At 46.1% G+C, this 25710-nt stretch overlaps 1 protein-coding gene across 4 annotated transcripts in view; it reads right to left on the bottom strand.

Annotated features, from left to right (window-relative positions):
• The window catches only part of Mlxip (MLX interacting protein), a 53683-nt gene extending 43294 nt beyond the window's left edge, over positions 1–10389 (bottom strand). For all 4 annotated transcript variants that reach the window (XR_007109768.1, XM_047560572.1, XM_047560573.1 and 1 more), the window contains exon 1: positions 9865–10389. Coding sequence is in view for 3 of the 4 variants with exons in the window: in XM_047560572.1 (XP_047416528.1) it covers positions 9865–10277 (413 nt within the window). In the remaining variant the exon portion in view is untranslated. The remainder of the gene's footprint in view (positions 1–9864) is intronic.
• Between the last annotated feature and the right edge of the window lie 15321 nt (positions 10390–25710).

Here is a 25710-nt window from a genome sequence, read left to right as displayed (position 1 = left end):
GAGTTCACATAAAAATTCAGATTTCTGGGGCTCAGCGTACTCTAACTCAGTGGTATGAGGCCCTGAATTCAATCTCCAGTACCCCTAGTCCCCCAAAATCCAGCTTTTCAAACATGCCAGATATTCTAACACTGGGCTCACATTCCCAAATAGTAAGAGTCACCCAGAGGGCTGGGGATATAGCTCAGTTGGTAGAGTGCTTGCCTCGCAAGCATAAGGCCCTGGGTTCAAATCCCCAGCACCACAAAAAAAAAAAGAGTCACCCGGAGGTGGGTGAGGGCTGCCTTCTCAGGCAAACTGCAGTGCACCGGGCGTGACCACTCCCTAGTGCCTTCCCATCACCAAGGCCAAGTCGATTACAGTTTACACTCAGATGGTTTTCATAATAAACATTTCTCTGTAACTACAACTTTATCAAAAATAAAAAACAAACAATAAAAAAGGGCCTCTTGGGCTTACAGATGGCCCACTTTATTTCCTGGTCCTTGTGGGCATTTACATGTAACCCTGACCCAGAAAAAGCAATGTTAAGAGGAGAAAGGTCTTAACAGGAAAACTTTACAGAGGGTAATTTGGCAAGCTCTGGTGCAAATGCAGATAGCAATTCCCAAGCCACTTTTGATCTAGGAGGAAGGCTCAGAGAAGGTCACTTTCCCCAACTATTCCTACATTTACCGTATAGAGTGAAGATACAGAATCATGTTCTAGACACTGACGTATTTAGGATTCTTCAGATCATCTGGTCCTGCATTTTCCAAGTCAGATTCCCTAAAGATAATGTCGAAAATCTGAATTGTTTTAAATATTTCTAAAAAAGAATAAAAGCTATGTTTAGATATAATTTACGTACCATAAACATCACCCTTTAATAAGTGTTCAATAGGGCTGGGGTTGTGGCTCAGTGGTACAGCGCTTGCCTAGAATGCCTAAGGCCCTGGGTTCGAGTCTCAGCACCACATAAAAATAAAAAATAAAAGTACTGTGTCCACCTACAACTAAAAAAAAAAAAAAAAAAAAAAAAAAGCGTTCAATAGTTTTTGGTATATTCACACCAGAACCACTTTTAGAACATTTCATCATCTCTTCAAATATATGTACCCTTGCTGTGTCCAGGGGCACAAGCCTGTAATCCCAGCACCTCAGGTAACTGCGGAAGGAGGATCACAAGTTCAAGGCCAACTTCTGATACTTAGCAAGGCCCTAAGTAACTCAGTGAGACCCTGTCTCAAAATAAAAACAAAAAGGGGGGGTGGGTTGGGGATGCAGCTCAGTGGTAAAGCATCCCCAGTATCAAGAAGAGGAAAAAGAAATAAAACAGAAAGGAAAAAAAGTATTCAGGGGGCTGGGGATGTAGGTCAGTGGTAGAGTGCTTGCCTTATGTGTGTAAGACCTGGGCTCTAATACCCAACGCCACAAAATTGTAACAAAACAAAAATGTTAGCAGGGACTATCCATTCTCTCCTCCCTCAGGTCCCCCAGCAACCACGTTGTCTCTATGGAGCTTCCTACTCTAGACAGCTCGTATCAATGGCGTCACAATACGTGGGCCTTCTGTGTCTGGCTTCTTTCACTCCCCATGTTTTCAAGTGCATTCATGTTGTAGCCATGTGTCAGAGCTTCATTTCAAGTTGTTTTCAGTTTTTTGCTTTTGTTTTAGTTTTTGTGGTGCTGGGGATCAAACCCAGAGCCTCATGCATGCTACCCAAGTGCTCTATCATTGAGTGACAGCCCAGTCCTTCAATATTTTTAAAGTATAGATTTCTTTGATTGAATCACAATGATCATTCGTTAAATACATGCAGTTTTTCTCATTTCTCTAGCATGTTATGAACATTTTCAAACATACTGGAATGTTGAAAGAATTATCCAATGAACACTCATGTAACCACCACCTGGATTCCGTATTCACATGCTGACATACTTCATTTGTCCCTAATTCATCAGTCCCTCCATCAATCCATCTTATTTTATTTAAGCAGTGGTTCTCAGTGTGGTTCTCACAGGGTACCTACGACCCTTCTAGGAGTCCATGATATCAAAACGATTTTCAAAGTAATACGAGAAGTTCTTTGTCTTTTTCACACTCATTCACTGCAGAGTATGCGGTGCAGCTTTCCAGACAAGTAGTTAAAGTTTGCTTGGGATTTTTTGGTACTGAGGATTGAAGCCAGGGTGCTCACTGAGCCACATCCCCAGGCCTTTTTATTTTTTAGTTTGAGACTGGGTCTCACTAAGTTCCTTAGGACCTAACTAAATTACTGAGGCTGGCCTCAAATTCATCTGCATCAGTTTCTGGAGCCACTGGGATTACAGGTGTGCACCACCATGCCTGGCTAATGAGTTTATTTTTTAAATGCTTAATAAATACTTCAAGTTTTTCTCAGATTTGGCTTCTAAGATGATAAATATAAATAGATATAATCTGCCAGGCACAGTGGTGCAGGCCTACATTCTCAGGTGCTCAAGAGACAGAGGCAGGAAGGTTGCAAGATTGAGGCCAGCTTCAGCAATTTCATGAGGCCCAGTCTCAAAATAAAAACGAGGGGCTGGAGAGATAGCTCAGTCGGTAGAGTGCTTGCCTTGCAAGCACAAAGCCCTGGGTTCGATCCACAGCACCCCCCCCCCCCAAAAAAAATGAAAAGGGCTGGGGATGTAGCTCATTTGCTCACTGACTCTCCCACTGAAGAGTAGGTTCCATGAGGGGAAATGACAAATCTGTCTTATCTACTACTGTGGCCCCAACGGCTGACCTGTGCCTGGCACACAAGAGGCCCAATGAATAAGCGTTGGGGGAATAAGCCTCTACACCAAGACCACAGCCAGACTCATGCTGTGGCCCGCGAGCCTCGCTCAGAGAGGGAGCCTCCCTCAAACGTCTGAACTGGAGACTACAGGGCTAATGTAATTAGACGACTGGCAAAGAGCACTGGTGATGACAGGAAGCTCCAAGTTAGGTCTGCAGGTGAACACGCAGGCCCCAGGGAGATCAAGGTGGCAGACAGAAGCTCCCATAAGCAGAGCAGCAGAGAGGAGAAACAGCAGCAGGAGAGAGCGCCAGCAGGCAGCAGGAGTGAGATCGCCAGGAAAGCGGTGTCTAGAGGAGCTGAGGACAGCATGGTGGTTCATCAGCAAAGAGGAGCATCGCCCCTGCTGACCACTAAGGCCGCCAGGCACCAGCACCAGTCTCCAATACCTTCCAGTAGTTCTCTGAGTCCTGGAATTGGTGTGACATGACCAGCACCCTCCCTGATCCTTGCTTTGTGTTTTGTTTTTCTGGTACCAAGGACTGAACCCAGGGGCACTTAACCACTGAGCCACATCTCCAGCCTTTTGACTTTTTATTTTGAAATATGATCTTTTTAAATTGTGGAGGCTGGCTTTGAACTTGCGATCCTTCTGCCTCAGTCTCCCAAATTGCTGGAATTTACAGGCATGTGCCAGTGTGCCCAACCTTATCTGTTTAATAAACCCCTATCCTACAGGCAAGCAGCCCAAAAAGCTCTGTCTAAAACACAGTCCTGGGCTGGGGATATAGCTCAGTTGGTAGAGTGCTTGCCTTGCAAGCACAAGGCCCTGGGTTCAATCCCCAGGACTGCAAAATCAATCAATCAATCAATCAATCAATCAATCACTGTCCTGGGACCTGGAATTCTAACCACAGACCAGGGATCTCCACTAAAAGATAGAAAATAATCACTGGAGACACAGGATATCTAGACTGCACATTTTATACCCAAGAGGTTATTCAATTTCCAGGAAGGGGCTAGATGCCATGGCACTCTCCTGCAATCCCAGCAATTTGGGAGGATGAAGCAGGAGGACCACAGGTTGAAGGCCTGCCTAGGCAACTTAGTAAGACCCTGTCTCAAAATAAAGAATAAAGGGCTGGAGATGAAGCTAAGTGGTAAAGTACCCTGGGTTCAATCTCCAGTATAAAAAAAAAATTCTGAGGAAGGGGTGCCTCATGATCTTAATTTTTCATCAGCTACTATAGGAATCCTTCAAAATAAATCAAATTGGGGCTGAGACTGAAGCTCCATGGCAGAACACTTGCCTAGCACGCACTGAGGTCCTAGTTCAGATCCCCAGCATTACCCGCCCCCATAAAAAAAAAAAAGGTCTATTGACTTTCTCCATAAAACCCTCTTATGAGAATTATACCAGGCAGGGAATAAACAACGACACAATCCACTTTATAGGCTTTTCTTTGACCAGGGTCTCCTATGGCTAGAGCCCCCTGAACTGGAGCCCAATATACTCAGCATAATCAATATAATCCTGGGTGGGTTCTCCGATGGGGGAAAAGGAGTTAAAAGACTTTGTACCATGATTGTATGCTTATGTTTCCCCAAGAAACTTTGAGTCAGGTGCCACAGCACACATCTGTAATCCTCACTACTCAAGAGGCTGAGGTAGAACTGAAGTTTGAAGTTAGACTAGCTTACAACAAAAAATTTTTTAAAAAGACTGAGGAACTAAGGATGTAGATCATGGTAGAGTACCCTGAGTTCAGTTCAATCCATGACAAAAAAAAAAAAAAAAAATCATTAAAAGAATCTACAACATAGCAGCTGCTCAGTTAGTAAGAATCTTCTTCTCTTGCCCTAGCAAATAACCCCTCTTACTTCTCTTCTCTTTTTTAAATATTTTTTTAGTTGCCAGTGGACCTTTATTTATTTATATGCAGTGCTGAAAATAAAACCCAGTGCCTCACGCTTGCTAGCAAGTGCTCTACCAGGGAGCCACAACCCCAGTCCTGCTCCAACCTCTTTACTCAGACTCTCCCCAATTATCACCCATTCTTCACCCTTTCATTGAGCTGGCAATTAACTATTCAAGCTCTACATAAAAATGGAAATCTGGTTCTCAACTACTGAGGGGTAGAAAGTAGGTAAGAAGAATAGTGGGACTTCCCATTGGGGAAGAGAATCCAAGGCTTTTGACAGTTAATACAGGGAAGGGGAGATAAGCACTGAAACTGATGTCGGCAAAACTGTCCCCACAGATACTAGTTAGAGCAATGCACACATTCTCGGTACAGTGCAGACACTTCCTCAGGACTGCCATTAGACCTGGTTCACCTTGTCACAGTCCTTAATAACTGTTCTCTCACTGCCTGTGTCTGTCCCACAATTAGTCTTCTGTGAACTCCTTTAGGGACTGACATTTTCATCTCTGTAGCCACATCTCCCATCTCAGTGCTTGAGTGTGCAAACATACACACACACACCTCTTTTTTTTTTTTTGGTGGTGGTGGTGGTGGTACTGGGGATTGAACCCAGGGTCTTGCACATGCCAGGCAAGTGCTCTACCACTGACCTACATCCCCAACCTTTTTTTTTTTTTTCTTTCTTTCTTTTTTTAAATGTTAAGACAGTCTTGCTAAGTTGTCCAGGCTAATCTCAAATGTATGATCCTCCTGCCTCAGTTTCCTAAGGTGCTGTGATTACAGATATGTGCTACTACATCCCCACCACCTTTTAGAAGGAGGCTCTTGCTACACTGCCCAGGCTGGTCTTCAACTCCTACACTCAAGGGATACTCCTGCCTCAGCCTCCAGAGTGCTAGGACTCCACGGTGCAGTTAGTGAACGCTATCTAATAATTAAAGGTTAAAGACAGCACGAGAGAAGAAAAATACCTTATCTTGTTGTGGAAGCAGAGAGTAAAATTCAGTTGGGCGTGGTGGTACACAACTGTGAATCCAACTACTCAGAAGGCTGAGGTAGAAGGATGGCAAGTTTGAGGTCAGCCCCAAGAACTTAGCAAGATCCTGTCTAAAAATTAAAAGGGTTAGGGGATGTAGCTCAGTGGTAGAATGTTTGCTCCGCATGCACAAGGGCCTGGTCAATTTCCAGTAACCCCCCCAAAAGAGGAGGAGGAGGAGGATCAAGAGGAAGAGGATGCTACTTTGAAACTTAAAATTGTGGAGGACATAATGCTCTAAGTCTTTAGTTCTTGTTATTCCTCAAGTGTGGCCCAGACTCCTTCCTTAGGCCATGAACAAAGGGTTATTACACAGGGCACACATGTGGGGGTTACATCCTGGAAACTAACATACCTAGACTACTTTACAGTTCCTAGTAAAAATGTCTCCTCCAATATCCACTTAAGTAGAAAGCTGTTTTCCAGAAACTACTGTTTATCTTTAAATACATGAAAAGTATCTCCTACCCTCGGAAAACTTCATACCAAGGCTCCTTGACAAGGAGTTAAAAGGTAGAAAAGTAAAACCAAAACTGACCCAAAAAGCTGCACACTAGATGTGTTCAGAATCTGTGTGGGGGAAAACTTCATACCAAGGCTCCTTGACAAGGAGTTAAAAGGTAGAAAAGTAAAACCAAAACTGACCCAAAAAGCTGCACACTAGATGTGTTCAGAATCTGTGTGGGGGATGCACATGTGTGACATTCCTTAAAATGTTAAGAGGGCAAAAACCATGAACTATGTTCTAGAGTGCATAGCTCCATTGTGGAGCCCTAGGAAGGACTCCGCCAAATCAGGAATGCTTCTGTTTAGTATTTGTTAGGCAGACATTTAAAAACTACCCTAAAAGACATCAGTTAGATACATTATTTTTTTTTTTTTCTTGATTACAAGACGAGAAACTTGGGATCCTAGAAAATGTCAGTAGAATGAGAATGCAAAATTGAAATTCCATCATGCCCTACCTGCTACCATCCGACTGGCAAACCTCCTCTTCCCTGTCACTTGCCAAGTACCAGGCACCTTCACAGACGTATCTCAGTTAATACTCATTTCCACCCTGCAGAAAAGTTCTATCCACCACATTCCAGAGCAGCAGACAGGAAGATTTAGGAAAGTAAAGCCACCTGTAGCTCTCCCATGTCTTCTACCACCTAAATTTTGCCTAAGGTAGAGGCAATTTCTTCCCCTCCAAGATATCCCAATAATTGAACATATATTTTAGGACCAAATCAAGACATTTTGCCATAGGGCTACTTAGCATCACAGAATGAGTGGCCATGGCTTTTAAAGCCAGTTGCAAAGAAACTGGAATCCCCTTCACAGGCCTTGCTCACAGTCTCCTATCCCCAAATACCATATCCTCCCGACCAATGTCAGTCCTAGCCAGACTTCAGGAGTTGAAGCCTTTGCTTGTTCTGGAACAGATCATGTTCATGATCCCTAGACCACTTCTCAGAACTGGGTGAAAAATAACTGCAACTTCCCCTGCACTTGGTTCCTCCCCAAAGACTCTTGAACCTCAGCTGGAAACAGCTGGGAGGCAGCAGTTAACAGGAAGCCAAAAAAAAAAAAAAAAGTACAGAGTGTACCAGGGAGACTTAGGCAGCTAGAACCAAGACGCCAGGGGACATGTCGCCAGGACGCTGAAGTTAGGAAAAACCAAGACAGAAACGGTCACACAGAAGAGCCATTTCAGCTGATCTTCCTCTCAGTTGAAGTAAAGAAAAAAAAACAGGAAAAGTAGTAAAGGCTCTGACCCCACTGAACAGGAAGTCAGACCACCTCTGAAGATGAGCCTCTTTCCTCCCTGGCCCCCACCTCAACCTTACTTCTCTGAAAGTCACCTGGTCATTGTGGCAGAAGAGCTGAGGTCAAAAACTCTTCTCCCCAGCTTTTTGGTCAATCTCTACCAAAATTCCATAATGACAACTAAACTCAGGAAGGTCAAACTGAGCCTCACACAGAGACAAAGAGCATCTTCATGAGAAATTAGTAAGCAGATCCCAGCAGGGGACCTTAGGTGGTGAATAGACCTAGGGTGGCAGTAGACCTTAGGCACAAGGGACAGCAATAAAAGCAAGAGAGCCGAGGGCTAGAAGCTCTGGAAAGCAAGGTAAGCTCCAAACTAGTGGTGCATTTTGCAATCAAGAAAGGTAACTGAGCAGTGGCCAGTTGCCAAAATATTTTTGAAAGAAATGAAAAAAAAAAGCCATTACTGAAATTCTTTGGTGTTATTTAATAAGCCTTTAGGTTATCCAAACAAAGGGCAAAGGGGAGACTAGCTTAATTTTCCTTTTGCTGAGCTGACGTAAGTGAGGCCTTCTAGCCTGCACCTCCTATGACTCAAGCATCGTTCTTTCCCTGTACATGGTGAAGTTTATATTAAAGTAAAGAAGAGGATTAAGTTTTCTTAATAAAACACATTCCTGTCTTTCACCTCTGGTTTTGTTTGAAAAAGCTTTCTCATAGATCATGCTGTGGTCTAGTTGGGTTTAATTGCAATGGAAGTTCTCAAAATTTGAGACTGAAGGGTGCACAGGGCTGCCACATCAATGCCATTTTTTTTTTTTTTTTTAAGCAGAACATCTTCCAGGCTCAGTGCCAGCTCAAACTGGCAAGACCTGAGAATCAGAGCAGAGACTGACCAATGTGCCACGTCAGGGGGATAGGATAAAAGCTACAGAACAATCCATCAGAGAAACCTTCATAAAAGCAAACAGGGGTGAGGGGCGTGTTTCAAAAACAAAGGAACAGGTAGACTAATCCAGAGGAGAAAAATGCCATTCAGAGCTAAGTAACTAGTATATTAAATTCAGGTAAAGAATGTTTTAACTTGGATTTATTCAGGGCTCACCACTCTTAAGAAAGAGAGGAAGAAGAAAAGAAAGGAAGGAAGGAAGGAAGGAAGGAAGGAAGGAAGGAAAAAGAAAGTCATTTGTGCAGAAAGATTGCTTGAACCCAGGAGTTTGAGACGAGCCTGCTTGCATAGCAAGCACTTTCTTAAAAAATAAATAGAGGAGAGGGAAATATTTGTGCTCTTCTACACTGTTAGTGGAGTCTCATAGGAAACTGCCTGTGCTGCCTGCAAAGCAGAACTAAGTGAGCCAGGGCCACTGCATTTACTAATGCTAGAAGCTCAACTCTGTAGGAATCCCATGGGGAGTTCTGTGCAGGGATGGACTGTTCAGGCCAAGGCAGCCAGGGCAAAGAAATTCTGTAATTGAGTGAGAAAAGTCACCTGAAGCAAAGGTCTAACACATAACCTGGGGAAGGGAGAGAAGAGTGGAAAGACTTTTCAACCCTTGAAAGCCAGGTATTTCTGTGACTTTGGAAAAAGAGATTTCTGCCCAGAGCCAAATCCACACGTCAGGATGGTATCTGGGATGTGTGCCCTAAACACTGACATCTCCCTCATATAATGTTTCAGGGACACCCAAAAAACCCTTCAACTTGCCAGGAGGACAGACTGCACTTCCAACAGCTGTGGCTCCAAAAGTCTTCCTAGGAGCACCCAGGGCCCTCCCCAAGGGCCACCCAACAAATGGGTTGCGAGGCGGCCCAGCCTCCAGGTACATGGCCAATACCAAAAGTAGCTAACATTAACGGAGCACCTAACTGTGTAAGGCGCTGTAATAAGCACCTTACCCATCTCAAACCCTCCCCACAATAGCCCCCCGGAGGCAGATGACTGTCATCCCCTCTTTATAAAAGAGGAAGCAGGTTCCGAGGTGTTACACAACCAGTAAACCGTGGAGTCAGCGCCCCAGACACCCTGGACAGGTGGTCTTAATCACCCGCTGGGTATTGCTGGAAACACACAAAGAGTTTGGGGGAAGGCGTCGACAGAGCTGGGCACACAAGGTGCAGCCTTCCCACAAGGGTTTCTTGCCGGAGATCGGTGGCTCCCGGGACACGGGAGGGGAGGGCCTGAATGGGGAATGTGAAGGCGGAAGAACCCGAGCAGCGATGACAGGGGAAGCGGCCAGGACCGCGGCGCCTCTCCCAACGTTGGGACCCCCTCCCACAGGGAGACCAGAGGAAAAGCGTGAAGCCAAAGAGACCCCCGGCGGCCCGGCGCTCCGCGCTCGTTTTGTCTAAGGGAGGCCCGGTAGAGAGACGGGGCCCAGCCGGGTCCGCGAGGGTCTCCGGCTCCCACCTGTAGGCCAGGGTCATGCACTCGAAGAGCTTGGTGAGCGAGGCGTCGATGGACAGGTGGCAGGAGCTGGTCTTGCCGAAGCTGTAGGTCTGGCACGTCTGCTTGTTGACCGTGTCGAAATCGTAGCCCTTCTTGGGCGGGTGCTCGCGGTGCGGCGACGACACCATGAAGTGGCCGCTGTGGATAATCTGCTGGGGGCGCGGAGGCTCCTCGCGGCCCGGCCCGGCCCGGGGCGGCAGTGGCGCAGCGCTCGCGTGGGCTCGGGCCGAGGTGGCCGCGCCGGAGGCGGGTGGAGGGGACGGCTCATCCGTGTCCGAGTCGTCGTCGTCCTCAGGTACCTGGGGCTTGAGCAGCACCGAACGGACCCGGCTGCGGGGTCGGCGCGGGGAACACATGAAGACGTCGGCGGCCATGAGGGAGGCCCACCCGCGGGCATCCCCCGGGGTCCGGACGACGCGGAACTGCGAGGCTGAGGGGCGCCGGCCCAGCCCGCGCGCGGACCGTTCGCGAGCGCGCGGCGGGGCGGGAGGGGGAGGGCACCGACCCGCGTGACGTCACTGGTGCGCCTCGGCCAATCGGAGGCCCGCGTCGGCCTCTTAAAGGCGCAAGGGCACTTTTCCTTATCTAGGAGGACAAAAAAAAAAAAAAAAAAAAAAGGCCACGCCTCTCTGCCCTGCCCCTCGCCGCCCCCACCCCTCCGGGCAGGCCCGGGAGCAGCGGGACGCAGGGGCTGGGCCGCGCCCCTTGAGGGTGTTTTGGCCTAACAGAGACCTCGGCCCACTGGCTGTTCTGGTTCCGCCCCCGCCCCGCCCCGCGCAGCCTGGCGCTGGCGGAATCGCCCGGCAGCCCAGCCGCTGGCCGAGCGCGAGCTCCACGTGGTGGGTGGGGGTGGGGCTCCTCCTCCCGGGCCGGCTTTCTCCTGCAGAGCCCGGAACTAGGTCCTCCGCAGCTCCTTCCCGATCTGGCGCGGTGTTGTGGCTGCTGTCTTCATTTTTATTGTCGCTGAGTGCCGAAGGGGCTTTCCAGATGTGCAAACCAGAACAGGAGCACTTCTCACTGAGATGTGACCTCCACAGAGGTCCGAGTCAGACACCGTCCAGGCACCACAGCTCTTCAGTGGCAGAGCCGACTGGAGCCCAGCTCCTTCGGGCTGCAACTCAAAGTACTGTTGTATCGTTTTTGAGACTGATCGGTGAACCTGCCCCTAAATAATCCCAAAAGGGGAAATTCTGAGCCATAGCTTTCTTCTCTGTCAAATTGTAACAGTGGTTCACCTTGTGAATGTAGCCCTCGGTTGCTCTGAGTTTTGGACTTGTTTTGAGCTGGGATGTAACTCAGTTTGTAGAGTGCTTACATGTCAAGCACAAGGGTTTTAATCCCCAGCACCGCAGAAAAATGAATAAATAAATAAGTAAAAGATACGTTTTTCTTTTCTTCTCCCTCTCCCTAATCTGGGGGTGGAAAACAAGATTACCTTGAGTTTCAGTGCTCCACAGGAAAAAGATGTCTGCCAGAGGATCTAGGAAGTGATTATCTCCCAAATTAACAAGTGAAACCTCACACACTATCAGGTACCCCCAGTCAGGGAACACCTGGAATGAAGCCCTTGAATACCTTCTTTAAAAGCACTCTGTTTTCCCTGATGGGCAGAATAACAGCTTCAGGGACAGGAGTCCCCTGTGCTTCTCCTTTGCCTCCAAAGCAATAAAACTTCTTTTTCCTCTTCTCAAAACCGTGTCCTCAGTGTTAAATTAGCAAGAATTGGCATTGGGTACAAGGCACGAGTTTTCAGTTGCAAAATGGAGAAGAAATCCTGTGCCTCAGAAAGAAAAGTTGTAACAATTTACATATGTTATGGTGCTGTAGCAAGGTTCCTGGTGCAGAACCAGCGCTCAATAAATGTACGACAGGCTGAAAAGGAACAGAATGGACCAGGCCAGAGGTGCCTAGAAGTTGCCAAAACTCAACTCATTATATGGGGCATCTATAACATTCAATGAATTTCCTTGTTAAGACATTACATTGTTTCTAATATTTGCTCATATAAATGATGCTACAATTACTTGTATACATATCCTTAGAGTAAAATATTAAGTTATTAATAACCATTAAAATAATAATGATTGGGGATGTAACACAGGGCCTTGATGTTCTAGGCAAGCACTCCACACTGAGCTACACCCCAGCTCTAGGATGAAATTCTTAGCTGGAACTGCTGTAGCAAGAGACTGGGCATATAAGTTTACTAAAGACAGAATTCTTTGGGTAAAGGAAGGTGACACAAAGCCTGGACTTTTCAGACAGTTGCAACCAGAGTGGGAATGGTGGTTTGGGCAAGAGGGAAATCTCAAACCCACTCCCAGGAGCTGGCAGTCCATCTGGCCCATCCCACCTCACTGGCAATTATTAGGTTGAACCATATAAAATTGTGGCTTCTGTAGGTCAAAGGGCTGGCGATGTATAGATCAATGGTAGAAAGTTCCTGAGTTCAATCTCCAGTACCAATAAAAATAATAATATTAATAATAAATTTAAATTTAAAAATAGAGTGAATTTTATTTCATTTTAAATTTTTCTTCTTGTTTCTTAAAATTGTTATTACATATAAATTAAACCTCAATAAATTTTGGAGAATAAAAGATTAAATGGTCTTTTCATCCATACGTCATGTCATATTTAAAAGAATTACCAGGGGCTGGGGTTGTGGCTTAGTGGTAGAGAACTTACCTAGCACATGTGAGCCACTAGGTTGGATTCTCTGCACTGCATATAAATAAGTGAATAAAATAAAGGTCCATCGACAACTAAAAAAATTTTTTAAATAAATAAATAAAATATGGTTAAAATTAAAATTGAGTTTTAAAAATTATGATTTAGCTACAAGAGCAGTAACACAGGCCTGTAATACCAGTTACAAAGGAGGTTAAAGTAGGAAGATTACAAGTTCAAGGTCAGCCTCAGCAACTTAGTGAGACCCTGTCTCAAAATAAATAAAAAGGCCTGGGGATGTAGCTCAGTGGTAGAGCACCCCTTCTTTAAATCCCCAGTACCACAAACTGATAATAATAGTATTATAGTTAAGTCAAGTATCATTAAAATCACATTCAATATTTCCATTATTTCAAAAACAAAAAATACTGTGTGCTTTTCTTCGGGGGGAGGGGGTGTTGGGGATGAACCCAGGGTCTCTGGCTCACTAAGCACACACACACGTCCACTGAGCTACCCGCCCATCATATTGTGTGCTCTTGATCCAACTTGTGCACTGAGTTCTATTCCTTTATTGTCCCAATTTTTCACTCTCCTAGAGTTAATCATTGTCTTACTTTCCCCCCTATTCGCTTACCTTTTTTTTTTTTTTTTTTTTGGTGGGGGAATTAGTGATACTATAACAACTAAATTCTACTTTGATTTCCTCTTGATATTTTTGTGTATGGTTTGAATTTTAAAGATTGTTACAGATGAAGGGACACTTTCTTTTTTTTTCAGTATTTTTTTAGATGTTGATAGACGTTTTATTTATTTATTTATTCAAAATATTTTTTTAGTTGTAGAGACCTTTATTTTATTTATTTATCATTATGTGGTGCTGAGGATCAAATCCAGTGCCTCACACATGCTAGGCAAGCACTCTACCACTGAGCCACAACCCCAGTCCCCAGGACATTTTAATTCTTAGAGATGATAATATTACCTAAAATTCTTTTTTTTTTTTTTTCCTGACAGGATGTTGCTATGTTATCCAGACTGATCTGGAATTTGAGATTACCCCCCTATTTTAGCCTCCCAAACAGCTGGGATGACAGACATGCACCATAGCTTCTGGTTTGCCTTAGCTTGCTTGCTTGCTTGCTTTGTTTAATTTTATTTTGGTAATACTGGGGATTGAATCCCAGGGTACTCTACCACTGAGCTACATCCCCAGTACTTTTGAATTTGTATTTTGAGACAAGATTTTGAGACAGAGTTTCATTGCATTCCATTACACTTGACTCAGATGCAGATTTTTTTCCATATATTTTTTTATCCAAGGTTGGTTGAATCCTTGAGTATGAAACCACAGAAACGGGGGACAACTATATTTTCTGATTTTTTTTCTTTGACCTACTTTTAGGGAAATTTTACTAAAAATTTAAAAGTTTAAATAATGCCTTTTTTTTTTTAACTTTCTTAAGAGCATCTCTTCTTGTTTCATGGATGCAATGTTGACTCTTACCTCTTTCACAACTCTTTTGAGTTCATTTGAAGTTTTGGTTTTTGTTTTGTTTTTAGTACTAGGGATTAAACTCAGAAGCATTTTACCCCCGAGCTGCATCCCCAACACTTTTTATTTTTTATTTTGAGACGTGGTCTCACCAAATTGAGATCTCACTAAACTATTCACTAAATTACTGAGGCTGGCCTTGAACTTTCAATCCTCCTGCTTCTGCCTCCCAAACTACTGGGATTACAGGTGTGCACCAGCCACCGTGCCCAGCTATTTGAAGTCTCTTTTGCTCCCTACATTGTTCATCCCCCCCGCTTCCCTCCACCCCAATTAGTCCTGAACTCTCTTCATGTTGGAAGCTTTCTTCAGAAGTCTGGAAAGGAGCCATTAGGACAACCCCACCATCAATGTGGTGGCAGAAGCAAGGCCCATCAATGGCTGAGTCAATGTGTGGCCAGCAGCTTTTTGAATGGAGGCTCCTAAATGTGGGTGTCTGGAAGTCTGCTGATGGGAGGGGTGTCCCAGCCATACAGGGGAGGACCTCCAGTTGTCTACTGGGAGGGCCTGGGTGAAGCCATGGAATCCCTGGAGCAAGGCCAGGGAAGGGGCCGTGAACTTGCTGCTGCTGTACCCACCGCTGCTGTCCGATGCCTCGGATTCTAGAGCCTCTGGGATCTTGGGAGAGACCTGGCCTGTGTCTCCTTGGGATCTGCTTATGCAGGTCTTTGGTCTGCTCTTCCTCCACCTTGCCAAGTTCATTTCTTTTTTCCTTCTGTCTTGTTTTTGTTGTTAGTGCTGCTTCTGGGGATTGAACACGGGTCTTGTACATGTTGGCTAAATGCTCCATCACCAAGCTACACCCCAAGCCCTGCAAAAGGTCATGTCTATTCCTCCGTTCTCCTTCCCACTTTCACTTACTGTGGTTTAGGGCTGCAGATAATGCTTCGTTTCACTAACTATGAATCTTCTGCTTCTGCTTCTCACTCTTTTGTACCTGGGGAGTGATTTTGGAGAAGGTGGAGGGAGAGTATGTATTTTTTAACTAACATCTACACAGTTTTTAAAATTTTTGACTATTTGTTAACATGTTTTTCAGCACTGAGGATTGACCCTGGGGGTGCTTTACCACGGAGCTTCATTTCCTGCCCTTTTACACTTTTTTGTTGTTGTTGAATCAAGGTCTCATGAAGTTGCTGAGCCTGGTCTTGAACTTTCAATCCTCCTGCCTCATCTTTCCAAATCATTGGGAATAGAGGTGTGGGGCACTGAATCCAGCTATTTGCTAACATTTTAAAAATCCCAACATTTCATATAAACATTAGAATGTTAGGGTATTCTCAAACAATCAGAATATCTGACAACCCTGGGCCCTTATTTCTCCTGGTAGCTGCTGGAACTTAGGAGCAACTATCCCCTCCAGGCAAAGCCTCTGCTCCCCAGTCCCCACCCCTCCCTATTGTCCTGGACTGTTGTGCTTATTTTTATTACCTGCCTGGTTGCTGTGGGTGTTTGAGTTTGAAATTCCTGCTAAGTCTCATTTATTAGCTGTGGGCCCCTCGGTGGAACGAGTTAGTGGAGACTTTTTCTCCTGTTGCTGTGGGAGTAAAGAGGGACCAACAGAGAAGAGGTGAGGTTCACAGAAGGAAGACAATGGGGAACAGACCAAGGCAGAATGAAACCCAAGTTGAGGGACTCTGGGATAGAACTTTCACAATTTGAGTTAACACCTACCTGCTCCATAGGATTGCCAGGAGGACTGAGTCAAAACATATGTAAAGGACTTTAAACAGTGCCTGGCACAAGAGTATGTGGCCCTAAGTTTTCCATGGTTTTATCAAGGTAAAATTTACAAAAGGTTCTTTATTTTTTTGCACACAGTTCCAGGAGTTTTTTTGGTATCGGGAATTCAGGGACTCTCACATACCAAGCGAGCACTCTATCACTGAGCTACATCCCCAACTCTTTTTTTTTTTTAATTTGAGACTGGTCTCCCTAAATTTCCCAGGCTGGCCTCAAACTTGAAATCCTCCTGCCTTACTGTGCACACCTGTAATGCAGTGGCTCAGGAGACTGAGGCAGGAGGATTGCAAGTTCCAGACCACGCTGGACATTTTAGCAAAACCCTTTCTCAAAATGAAAAATAAAACAGGCTGGGAATGTAGTACTGGGGGGGAGGGGGGTAAAAAAAAAGAAAGAGGAGACCAGCTGGGGTTACTTGAGCCCCATCTCGATCAATCAATATTATTATTCAATCATTCAATAAACAGTCTTGAATCTGACTTTTATCACTTAACATAATGCATCCAAGATCTTTCCCTGTTGTATGTCTCTGCAGTTCATTACTTTTTATTGCAGAGTAGTGTTTCATTTTATGAATATGCTATAGTTTTTCTATTCGCCAGAGGAGGGTCATTTTAGTTTTGTCTAATTTTTGGTAATTATGAATAAGGCCACTGTAAACATTCACATTTAGGTTCTTGTACACTTTCACCTCTTAGGTAAATATTTGGGAGTGGGGCTACTGGGTCATGGGTAAGTTTATGTTTAATTTTATATGAATCTGCCAAACTATTTTTTTGTTTTGTTTTGTTTTGGGTATTGCAAACTGAACCCAGGACCACACACTTGAGTTCTCTACCTTGGAGCTACATCCATAGTCCTTTTTATTTTATTTTGAGACAGAATCTCCCTAAATTGCCCAGGTTGGCCTCAAATTTGCAATCCTCCTGCTTCAGCCTCCTGAGCATCTATGATTGAAGGCTTGTGCCACCCAAATCTACCGAATGCTTTTTTCCAAAGAGCCACACAGTTTACATTCCATTAGCATCGCATGAAAGTTCTGGTTGCTCTGCATGTCTGTACTTGACATGGTCAGTCTTTTTAAACATCCTACCAGGCGGGTCAAGGAATCTCACTGTGGTTTTAATTTGCATTTCTCTAATGCCTAATGAGGTCAGCATCTTTCATGTGCTTATTTACTTTCCATACATTTTCTTTGATGAAATGTCCATGCAAATATTTTAGACACGGAGAGAGATGTTTGCTTTGTTGCTATGAACTCTTGAGTGTTCTTTAAATATTCTGGTTACAATTCCTTTGTTAGATATGTGTTTTGCAGAAATTGCCTGCCAGTCCAAGGCTTGTCTTTTCATTCTCTGTGCAGTGTCTTTAGCAGAGAAGTTTTTAATTTTAATAAAGTCTAATTGATCCATTTTTCTTTGACAGTGCTTTGCTGTCATGTCTTAAAAACAAACAAACAAACAAAAACCCAGCGTTGCCAGGGACCATGGTGCACACCTATAATCCCAGCAACTCAGGAGGTATGGCAGAAGGATCACAAGTTCGAGGTCAGCCCAGGCAACTCAGTAAGACTCTATTTCAAGGCTGGAGTTGTGGCTCAATGGTGGAGCGCTTGCCTGGCACGTGTGAGGCCCTGGGTTCCATCCTCAGCACCACATAAAAATAAAGAAATAAAATAAAGATATTGTGAACTCTTTGCTTTTTTTAATTTTTTTTTTTTCTGGTATTGGGGAGTGAACTTGGGGGCACTGGATCAGTGAGGCACATTCCCAGCCCAATATTGCGTCCTTCTACAACTAAAAAATATTTTAAAAATCCATTGACAAAAAAAAAATATATATATATATGTATATATATATATATGTATGTATGTATGTATATATAATCCTGTCTCAAAACAAACAAACAAACAAAAAAGAGAGTGGTAGAGAGTCCCTGGATTCAATCTCCAGTACTAAAATTAGTTAATTAATTAACTATTATTATTTTTTTTTAATTTATTTGTCAATGGACCTTTATTTTATTTATTTATATGCGGTGCTAAGAATCGAACCCAGGGCCTCACACATGCTAGGGGAGGGCTCTACCACTGAGCCACATCTCAGCCCTTAAATTTAATTTTTTTTTTTTTTGGGTGCTGGGGATTGAACCCAGGGCCTTGTGCTTAAAAGTCAAGCACTCTACTGACTGAGCTATCTCCCCAGTCCCCTTAAATTTAATTTTTAAAAAAGTTTTGCTTAACCTCATGTCACAAAGATTTTCTCCTGTTTTCCTCTAGAATTTTTGGGTTTCTGAGTTGCATTTTAGTCTGTGGTCCCTTTTGAGTGAAGTTGCAATAAGGTGCAAGGTATTAGGTCATTATTTTTGCATACAGATATCCAATTATTCCAGCATCCTTGTTGTGTGGTTGTGATGGCCATTAACACTATCAGTAGTCTCCCACTGGTCAATCTGACAAAGCCCCCTGGGGCAGGGACAGTTCTGGCACTCCTCTGCAGTGCGCCGCGGCCCATCTGCCTGCCCCGCCAGCCTAACAGCTGGGGCCTCCTGCAGTTCTTCGCTGGCAGAGGGATTTGTTTCTGGCCTCTCTACCTCTTCTCTCTCTTCCTGAAATCTCCTGGATAAAACAAACCATGAAAGGGCAGGGGTGGCCTCGCGGTCTGGCAATGTCCCTTTGAAAATAAACAAGTGCAGAAACTGAAAGGCGGCGGCCACCTCTGGGGACTACTCGGAGAAAGAGTTCAGGGTCAGTGCATCCGCCGCGCGTGGCTCAGCAGCCCTGACCCGGCGGCAGGTCGGATACACACAGCCAAACAGGATCCCGATAGCTCCAGACGTCACCTCTGGCCAGAGAGGACCCGGTGCCTTTACAGAGAGGACCTGGTTGTAGGTCCTGGACGGTTTGCACAGCATGACCAATACATCCTCTTCTTCCCTGTCCCCTCGCGACCTGGAAGGCAGGCAGAGCAGGGGTAGTTAACCCCATCTCACAGATAGGGTGATTTTTTTTTTGGCTGTGTTGGGGATTGAACCTAGGGCCTTGTGCTTGTGAGGCAAGCGCTCTACCAACTGAGCTATATCCTCAGCCCCCATAGACAGGGGAAATTGAGGCACAGGCGTGTGAAGAAATATTTTGAGATTTTTAAAAATAGCCTGTCCAGGTATTATTTATATATTTATTTATAATTAAATTTTTTTTTTTTTTTTTTGGTCCTGGGGATCAAACCTAAGGCTCAAGGGCTTTTTAACACTGGGCTATACCCCCCCCCCCCCCCCCAATCTATTTTTTTTTTTTTTTTTTTGCGGTACTGGGTATCGAACCCAGGGCCTTGCACTTGCAAGGCAAGCACTCTACCAACTGAGCTATCTCCCCAGCCCTCTTAATGTATTTTTTAAAAAATTTTTGAGACAGGGTCTCACTAAATTGCTAAGGGTATCACTAAGTTGCTGATGCTGACCTTGAACTTGTGATCCTCCTGTCTCAGCCTCAGGAGTAGCTGGGATAAGAGGCATGTCCCACTGTGCCTGGCCAGGAGATATAATTTACATCCCTTTAAATTCGCCCATTTTAAATGTACGATTCATGCAGTTGTCAAATCATCCCCACAAACCAGTTTTGCATTTTCATCATCCAAAAACATTCCCTCAAGTCACTTTGCAGTTAAGCTCTGTTCCCAGCCTTAGGAAAACTAGACTGTTTTGCTTTTTCTAGAAATTTCACAGGAATGGAATTATATAGTACAGGCCAGTCCTCCATATAGAGGGGATTGGTTCTAGAACCTCTATATGTACCAAAGCCAAGGATGCTCAAATCCCTGTGGTCCTCTGAGTCTTGAGTTCAACATCCTCAGGTGCAGAGGGCTGACTGTGTGTACCCACAGTGGATTTCAAGCCAGAATCGAAGAAGACAGCAAACATACTTTTTTTTTTTTTTTTTTTTTTTTTTTTTTTGCGGTACTGGGGATTGAACGCAGGGCCTTGTGCTTGCAAGGCAAGGACTCTACCAACTGAGCTATATCCTCAACCCACAAACATACCTTTAATGACAGCTTCCCACCTGCTGTGCCACGGTCTTCAAACCTCAGTTTTCACATCTATAAAATGAAGCTCCGAATCTGCCCCTCTCTCGGGGTAGAAGTCAAGGTGAAATGAGATCATGGAGGTCTAAGATCTTGCATGGATTATTAAAGGTCCCTCCCATCTCTGCACGCTGGAAACATCCCACAGGCACAGCAGCGGAAGAGCGGGTAAGTACACTGGAGTTGACTGGCCCCCCAGAATGTTCTCCAGCTCTGAGGATAAATGGACTCTAATGATGTGAAGCAATGTCGGTGAATCTCACACCAACTTGGGGATGAAGCTCAGTGGTGGGAAGCTTTCCTAGCATGTGAGAGGCGGTGAGCTCAATCCCAGGTACTGCAAAAACCAAAACAAAGGAGCATGTGCTTTTTGATTCCATGAATATAAAATTCAAAAAACAGGGAAAATGAATCTGTGCAGGGAGCAAAGCAGGGTAGCAGCTACTCTTGAAGGGGAAGAGACGGCAGGGGGATAGGATGCGGACTTTTGGAGGGTAATATTCTGATTTTTGAGCTGGGTGGTGATAACGTAATACAGGTGTGTTTAGATATGTGTGAAGATTTATACCTGGGGTAGCTCAGTGGCAGAGCGCTTGCCTGGCATGCTTGCAGGCCTGGGTTTGATCCCCAGAAAGAAAAAAATATTCATTGAGCGATATCCTTACATGTCAATAAAAATTTCATTAAAGTCTTGCATAGTGTCTAGCACATAAGAGGTAATTATTCTTCTTCTTTCAACTACGTAGTGTTTTAACAGGAAAGCGCAGTCTAGGGCAAGCGTTGGCAAACCTTTTCTGGGAAGGGCCAGATGGTAAATATTCTCACTTCAGAACCATGGAGTTTCTGTGGCAATTACTCTACAGTTGTGTGGTGAAAGCAGAAGGGGACAATATGCAAATGAATGAATGTGGCTGCCTTTCAATTAAATCCCCGGCCTAGGGCAAGGCAGGCTGCTTTCCAGACCCTCCTTACCGAGTCTCTATAGTCACCCCCCTGGCCTTGGTTCTTTTCTGCAGAATGGAGGAACTCTCTTTTTGTTGGTAGTGGGATTGAACTCAGGGCCTTGCGGGTTGCAAGGTGAGCACCCTACCAACCTAACTATATCCCCAGACCGGAGAAAGTCCTACTCTGCTCTAAGCTACCATTCCGGATTGCAAGCAGGTCAAATGAGCTCATCACCCTGGGAGCCCCGAGGGAGAAAGGAGCAGGATTAAGAGCCTCTTGAGGTTCTATGTTGCAAAGCAGGTTGCTATTTCTGCCAAGATCTGGAGAGAGAGAGCCATAGACCCCAAGCCTGCCAGCACATTCATGGAGATGCTGTTGGCCCAGGGAGCATCCCAGAGGGAGACAGGATCCACAGGCACAGCACCAGATTCTGGTCCTTGCCTCCTGGAGGCCTCTCCCCAGAGACCTTGTTGAAGATAACGTTGGTGAGGAGCTGAAAAAATGTTTCACAGAGACCAGGGCCCTGAAGCCCTGTGGGTGGCTTCCCTGAGCAGCCAGCGCCTGCGGCAGGGATGTCGCCTGAACTCTAGCCCTGTGCTCAGGCCCTTCCTCAGCCAGGAATGCCTCCCTTCTGCCTGTTTCCTGGTGCTCTTCCACTCATCCCACAAGGCCAGACTCAGCTATGGAGGGAGCATCTGGGACAACTCCAGGGTCCATCATTTGGAGAAGAGGTGGGTCTTCCAAGAGCAAAGTGTAACTCTGAGAGGGAAGTCCAAGACAGCTGGAGATGGACAGTTCTTCTCTTTCCCTGTGCCTCATGCCCTCAGAGCTGGACTTCCAGATGTTAGGGGAAAATAACAGTAATAGCAATAAAAATAGCAGCTAATATTTGAGATTTACTGTGCGCCAGGACCTGTTCAGAGAACTTTATGTATGTTCATACATTTAAGCCTCACAACAATGCTGAGTAGAAGGCACTATTATCCTCCCCATTTTACAGACGAGGAAACTGGGAACCAGGGGGATTGAGATACTTGCCTGAGGTCACACAGCTCTGGAATGGTGGACCTTTGGATGCTGAAGATTATAGAAGATCCAAAATAGGTCCATGTTACCTACCCTCTGCTTACTTCCTTGTCATCAGCTGGGAAACTCCCAAGTCCTTGTCACACGGGAGCACTAAAAGGGGAGTACCTTAGGAGAGGGACAGAAACTTCCTCCAAGAGAATGGCATTCAGTCAGGAGTCAGAGCTACCATACCAGAACCACCCCTCCCATGCAGAGGGGCTCCTGGATTTGTCAAGGACACGCGTTGAGCCCTGGGATGGCAAGGGGGGAGCTCACTGGGGAGAAAGATCCAGTGAACCCTGACCTAACAATCAAGGGTATATTTATTAGCCCACAAAACAGAAGTTCAGGGGGAGGGTTGTCCTCAGGGCACGCTGGAGCTGAGGGCTCAAGCGCTGCTCTCAGGAAGCTCACACTCAGCGTTTCAACTCTCCTGTGCGGGCTTCATCTCCAGTATCCTCTGGCTGTGGGCAGACAGCCCCCGCAACTCACCTCTGCCATCTCCCTCCCCACCATGCTCCACCAGGACTTTTTCCCACCAGTTTCACAGAAATCCCAGGGCTGACTGTCACTGGACCGCTGTGGGTCACGTGCCCATTCCTGAACCAATGGTGGTAGCCTCAGGGTGGAACCATGGGATTGGACAGGTCTCATTAACCCACAAGCACCAGCTTCACTTAAAGCGAATGAATGAGGGCGACCCCTAGTGGAAGGAGAGGGGAATGCAACTGGACAAAGCCAGTGGCTGCCCACCCTGCGTCTCTGGAGAATAACTTGTATTCCTCACCCAGAAGAGCTGAGGAGGAGGTTAAATTGGCTTTCAGGATTTGCGGGCTATCCTCAGCCTCACCACAGACCTCCATGACACCATTGGCTTGCTATGAACTTGGACCTGAGCCTGCCTCCCCCAGCCCACCACTCCCCTCCCTGCCCACCTGGCTGCAATACTGAGTGCCTTCATCATATCACTTGGGGGCACAAGGGCCCTCTTGCCAAAGCGGGCCTCCTGCTTGGACTGTTGTTCCAGTTTCCAAGCTGTGCTGCCCCCACCTCCAGGGTGCCATTTTCACTCCCATGCTATTGGCTGGCAGCTCCATCCCTCAGCCAGCAGAGCCCTGGCTCAGAAACCATCAGTCACTCTTTCACATCAAGGAAAACTGCATTCCTTAGCCTGGAGTTCCTCTACCATCCTAGGAGCTCCCCTGACCCTGCCATCAAAATGCAGGTCTGCCTTTTCCCCAAGTGTGCTAGGCAGCTCCTCAGTGCTCCAGGCCACCTTTATACCTAGGGGAGAAGGGTCATGTTTGAGTCATTGCTGCTCAGGGTCCAGCACACAGATGGTGCTCAATGAATGCCTACAAAACCTCCCTTTTCTGCTCTCGTGCATGACTGCTTCTTGATGCAGATGGTGGAAGTCACTCAGCTCCAGAGACAGAGATGCCAAGTGACATTGAAAGTGAAACAGAATAACTGGGAGATCAGAGATTGGGGGCTGCAGACATGGGTGGCAGAGATCCGCTGAGAGATCAGTCTGGAAGGGGACAGACAGTAGGGAGGACAGAAACAGTGTGATATGCCAGCAAACTAAAGTTTTTTTTTTTTCCGGTTAAACAAACAAGGTCCCTGTGACTTGTTTTTTATCCATCTGAACTTTCCATATCAGGAGTTAATTTAGCTGAGTAACCAATTCTGGTAAAAACAAGGAAACACACAGTAAAAAAAGATCAGGGTGGGTCAGAGAGGCAGGCAGAACAAAAAGGAGAGAGTTTGCCTCCAGGTCGCTCTCCATAGTGAGACTTGGCCCAGACCTTCTAGAACAATATTCCCTCCCCACATTATCCAGGAAGCTCACGCAGGCCAGGGCCAGGTTTCAGCTGGAAGAGGAAGTGAAACTGGACAAGGGGAAGAAAAAGTCAAAGGGGGAGGGGAATCTCGGCTAGGAGGAAAGGGCCAGGGAAGGTTCTGGTTCCAGCCATACCACAGGCGATCAGATGCCCATTTATGGAGTCAAGACAAGGTCACCGCCCATCTGCAGGTCCACGTCCCAGAGTCTCTCCCGCAGGCCAAAGGCTTCCAAAGTCAGGGAAGCAGCAAACTGATGTCCTTGCTGGAACCCAGGCCTGGGGTATGTGTCAGGTGAGGCTTTATTATTTTTTGTGATGCTGGGGATCAAATCCAGGGGCCTTGCACAGGATAGGCAAGAGCTCTACCACTGAGCTACATCCCCAGCCTCAGGGGTGGCTTTTAGACTGGGGCTCTGCCTGGCCACATGAGCTGGACAAGGAACTCACCTGCCCGAGGTGGTTGACAATACCTGTCCACAGAAAGGAGTGTCTAGTGGTCCACCTGACCCCCCTCTGATGCTTAGTAATACCAGCTATCATGGCTGTGGACACAACAGTTGCTGCATGCGAGGAGCTCACCTCGTACCATCAGGGACTAGCCATGCGGAAGCAGCCAGTGAGCTCATTCTTGCCATCTGCCTGATTTTTTATGTGGTGCTGGGGACTGAACCCGGGCCCTTGAACATGGCTAGACAAGTGCTCTGCCACTGAGCTACACTGCTAACTTGTGATCCTTCTGCCCCAGCCTCCCAAGTAAGCTGGGATTACAGGTGTGCCTCACATTGCCCACACATCCACCTGCTTTGACTCTTTATTATAATGCAACAAAGCCATGTGTACTCATGATTTGAATTTTTTTTTTTTTATTTTCTGAAATGGAACCATTGTACATTGTACAAACCATATCTACTGATGGAATAAATAAGTGAAAAATTATACTGCTGTACAACACACCAAAAAAAGAAAATCGTTTAAGAGGGGGGACAAAAAAATTAGGTAACGGTGGAAAAAAAGGTCTTTGTACCTCTAACCAGGTCCTCGGCCATAATGAACATTCCAAACCATGACACCGTTTGACGATGGGAGGTCACCGCCCATACGAATCCGTCGTCAGCCTTCCGGGTTATGGGGGTAAGTGCCAGCACTTTGTGGAATGTGTAGCTGCAGCTTCCCCACCTTCAAGTTTTGGGGGGAGAACTAAGTTTGCCCTGGGAGCCCTTTAGGCCATGGGGCCTGATGTCCGCGGAAGGCATTCGCTTAGGAGCCCCTGCCCGGGCTCGGCCGGCTGAAAGGTCTTAGATTCGGTAGTGGGGACGAGGGCGAGGGGCGCAGGGTGGGTGGGGGGCAGCAGCTCCGAGGAGCAGGCTGCGCTGGGGAAGGAAGCACATTGGATTTCTGCAGTCTAACCATTCCGAGCGGAAGGCCTTCCCGGCCAGCGTGGACTGCTGGCGCTTTGCCTGGCGTGGCCTTGGTGGGGCCCAGCTGGTCCCAACCGCTGGCCCATTCCTACCTTCAGGCACTTCAGAGAAAAACTAATGACAGCCTCAGTACCGTGGACATCTTCACCCTCCACCGGGCCAGCTCCCATCGCCTGTCCAGAGAGGCCGCGTGGGCAGAGGAGGCCTGGCTGCCTTCCTGTCTCCATGGATGTGGGTGTTGGAGTCTCCTTTAGCTGTCTGGGTTGTAACCTCTCATTTTCCAAAAAAGAAATAAATATCCAAATTCATCTTTCATCAAAATGGAGTTCTGCTGCCAAAAAAAAAAAAAAAAAAAAAAAAAAGTTACCCTAACTCTACAGGATCTGGAGATAAAGCCGCCTTGAGATACGTTGAGAGGTGGCGCCTTGGGTCACTTCCAACGCCCAGGCGCAGAACACAGTTCCCAGTAGAACTGACAGCCTGAG

This window comes from Sciurus carolinensis, chromosome 8 (genome assembly GCF_902686445.1).
Source record: "Sciurus carolinensis chromosome 8, mSciCar1.2, whole genome shotgun sequence".
In the NCBI taxonomy this organism is placed as follows: Eukaryota; Metazoa; Chordata; class Mammalia; order Rodentia; family Sciuridae; genus Sciurus; species Sciurus carolinensis.
The sequence above is the reverse complement of the archived record's forward strand: the minus strand, read 5'-3'. Positions and strand labels throughout refer to the sequence as shown.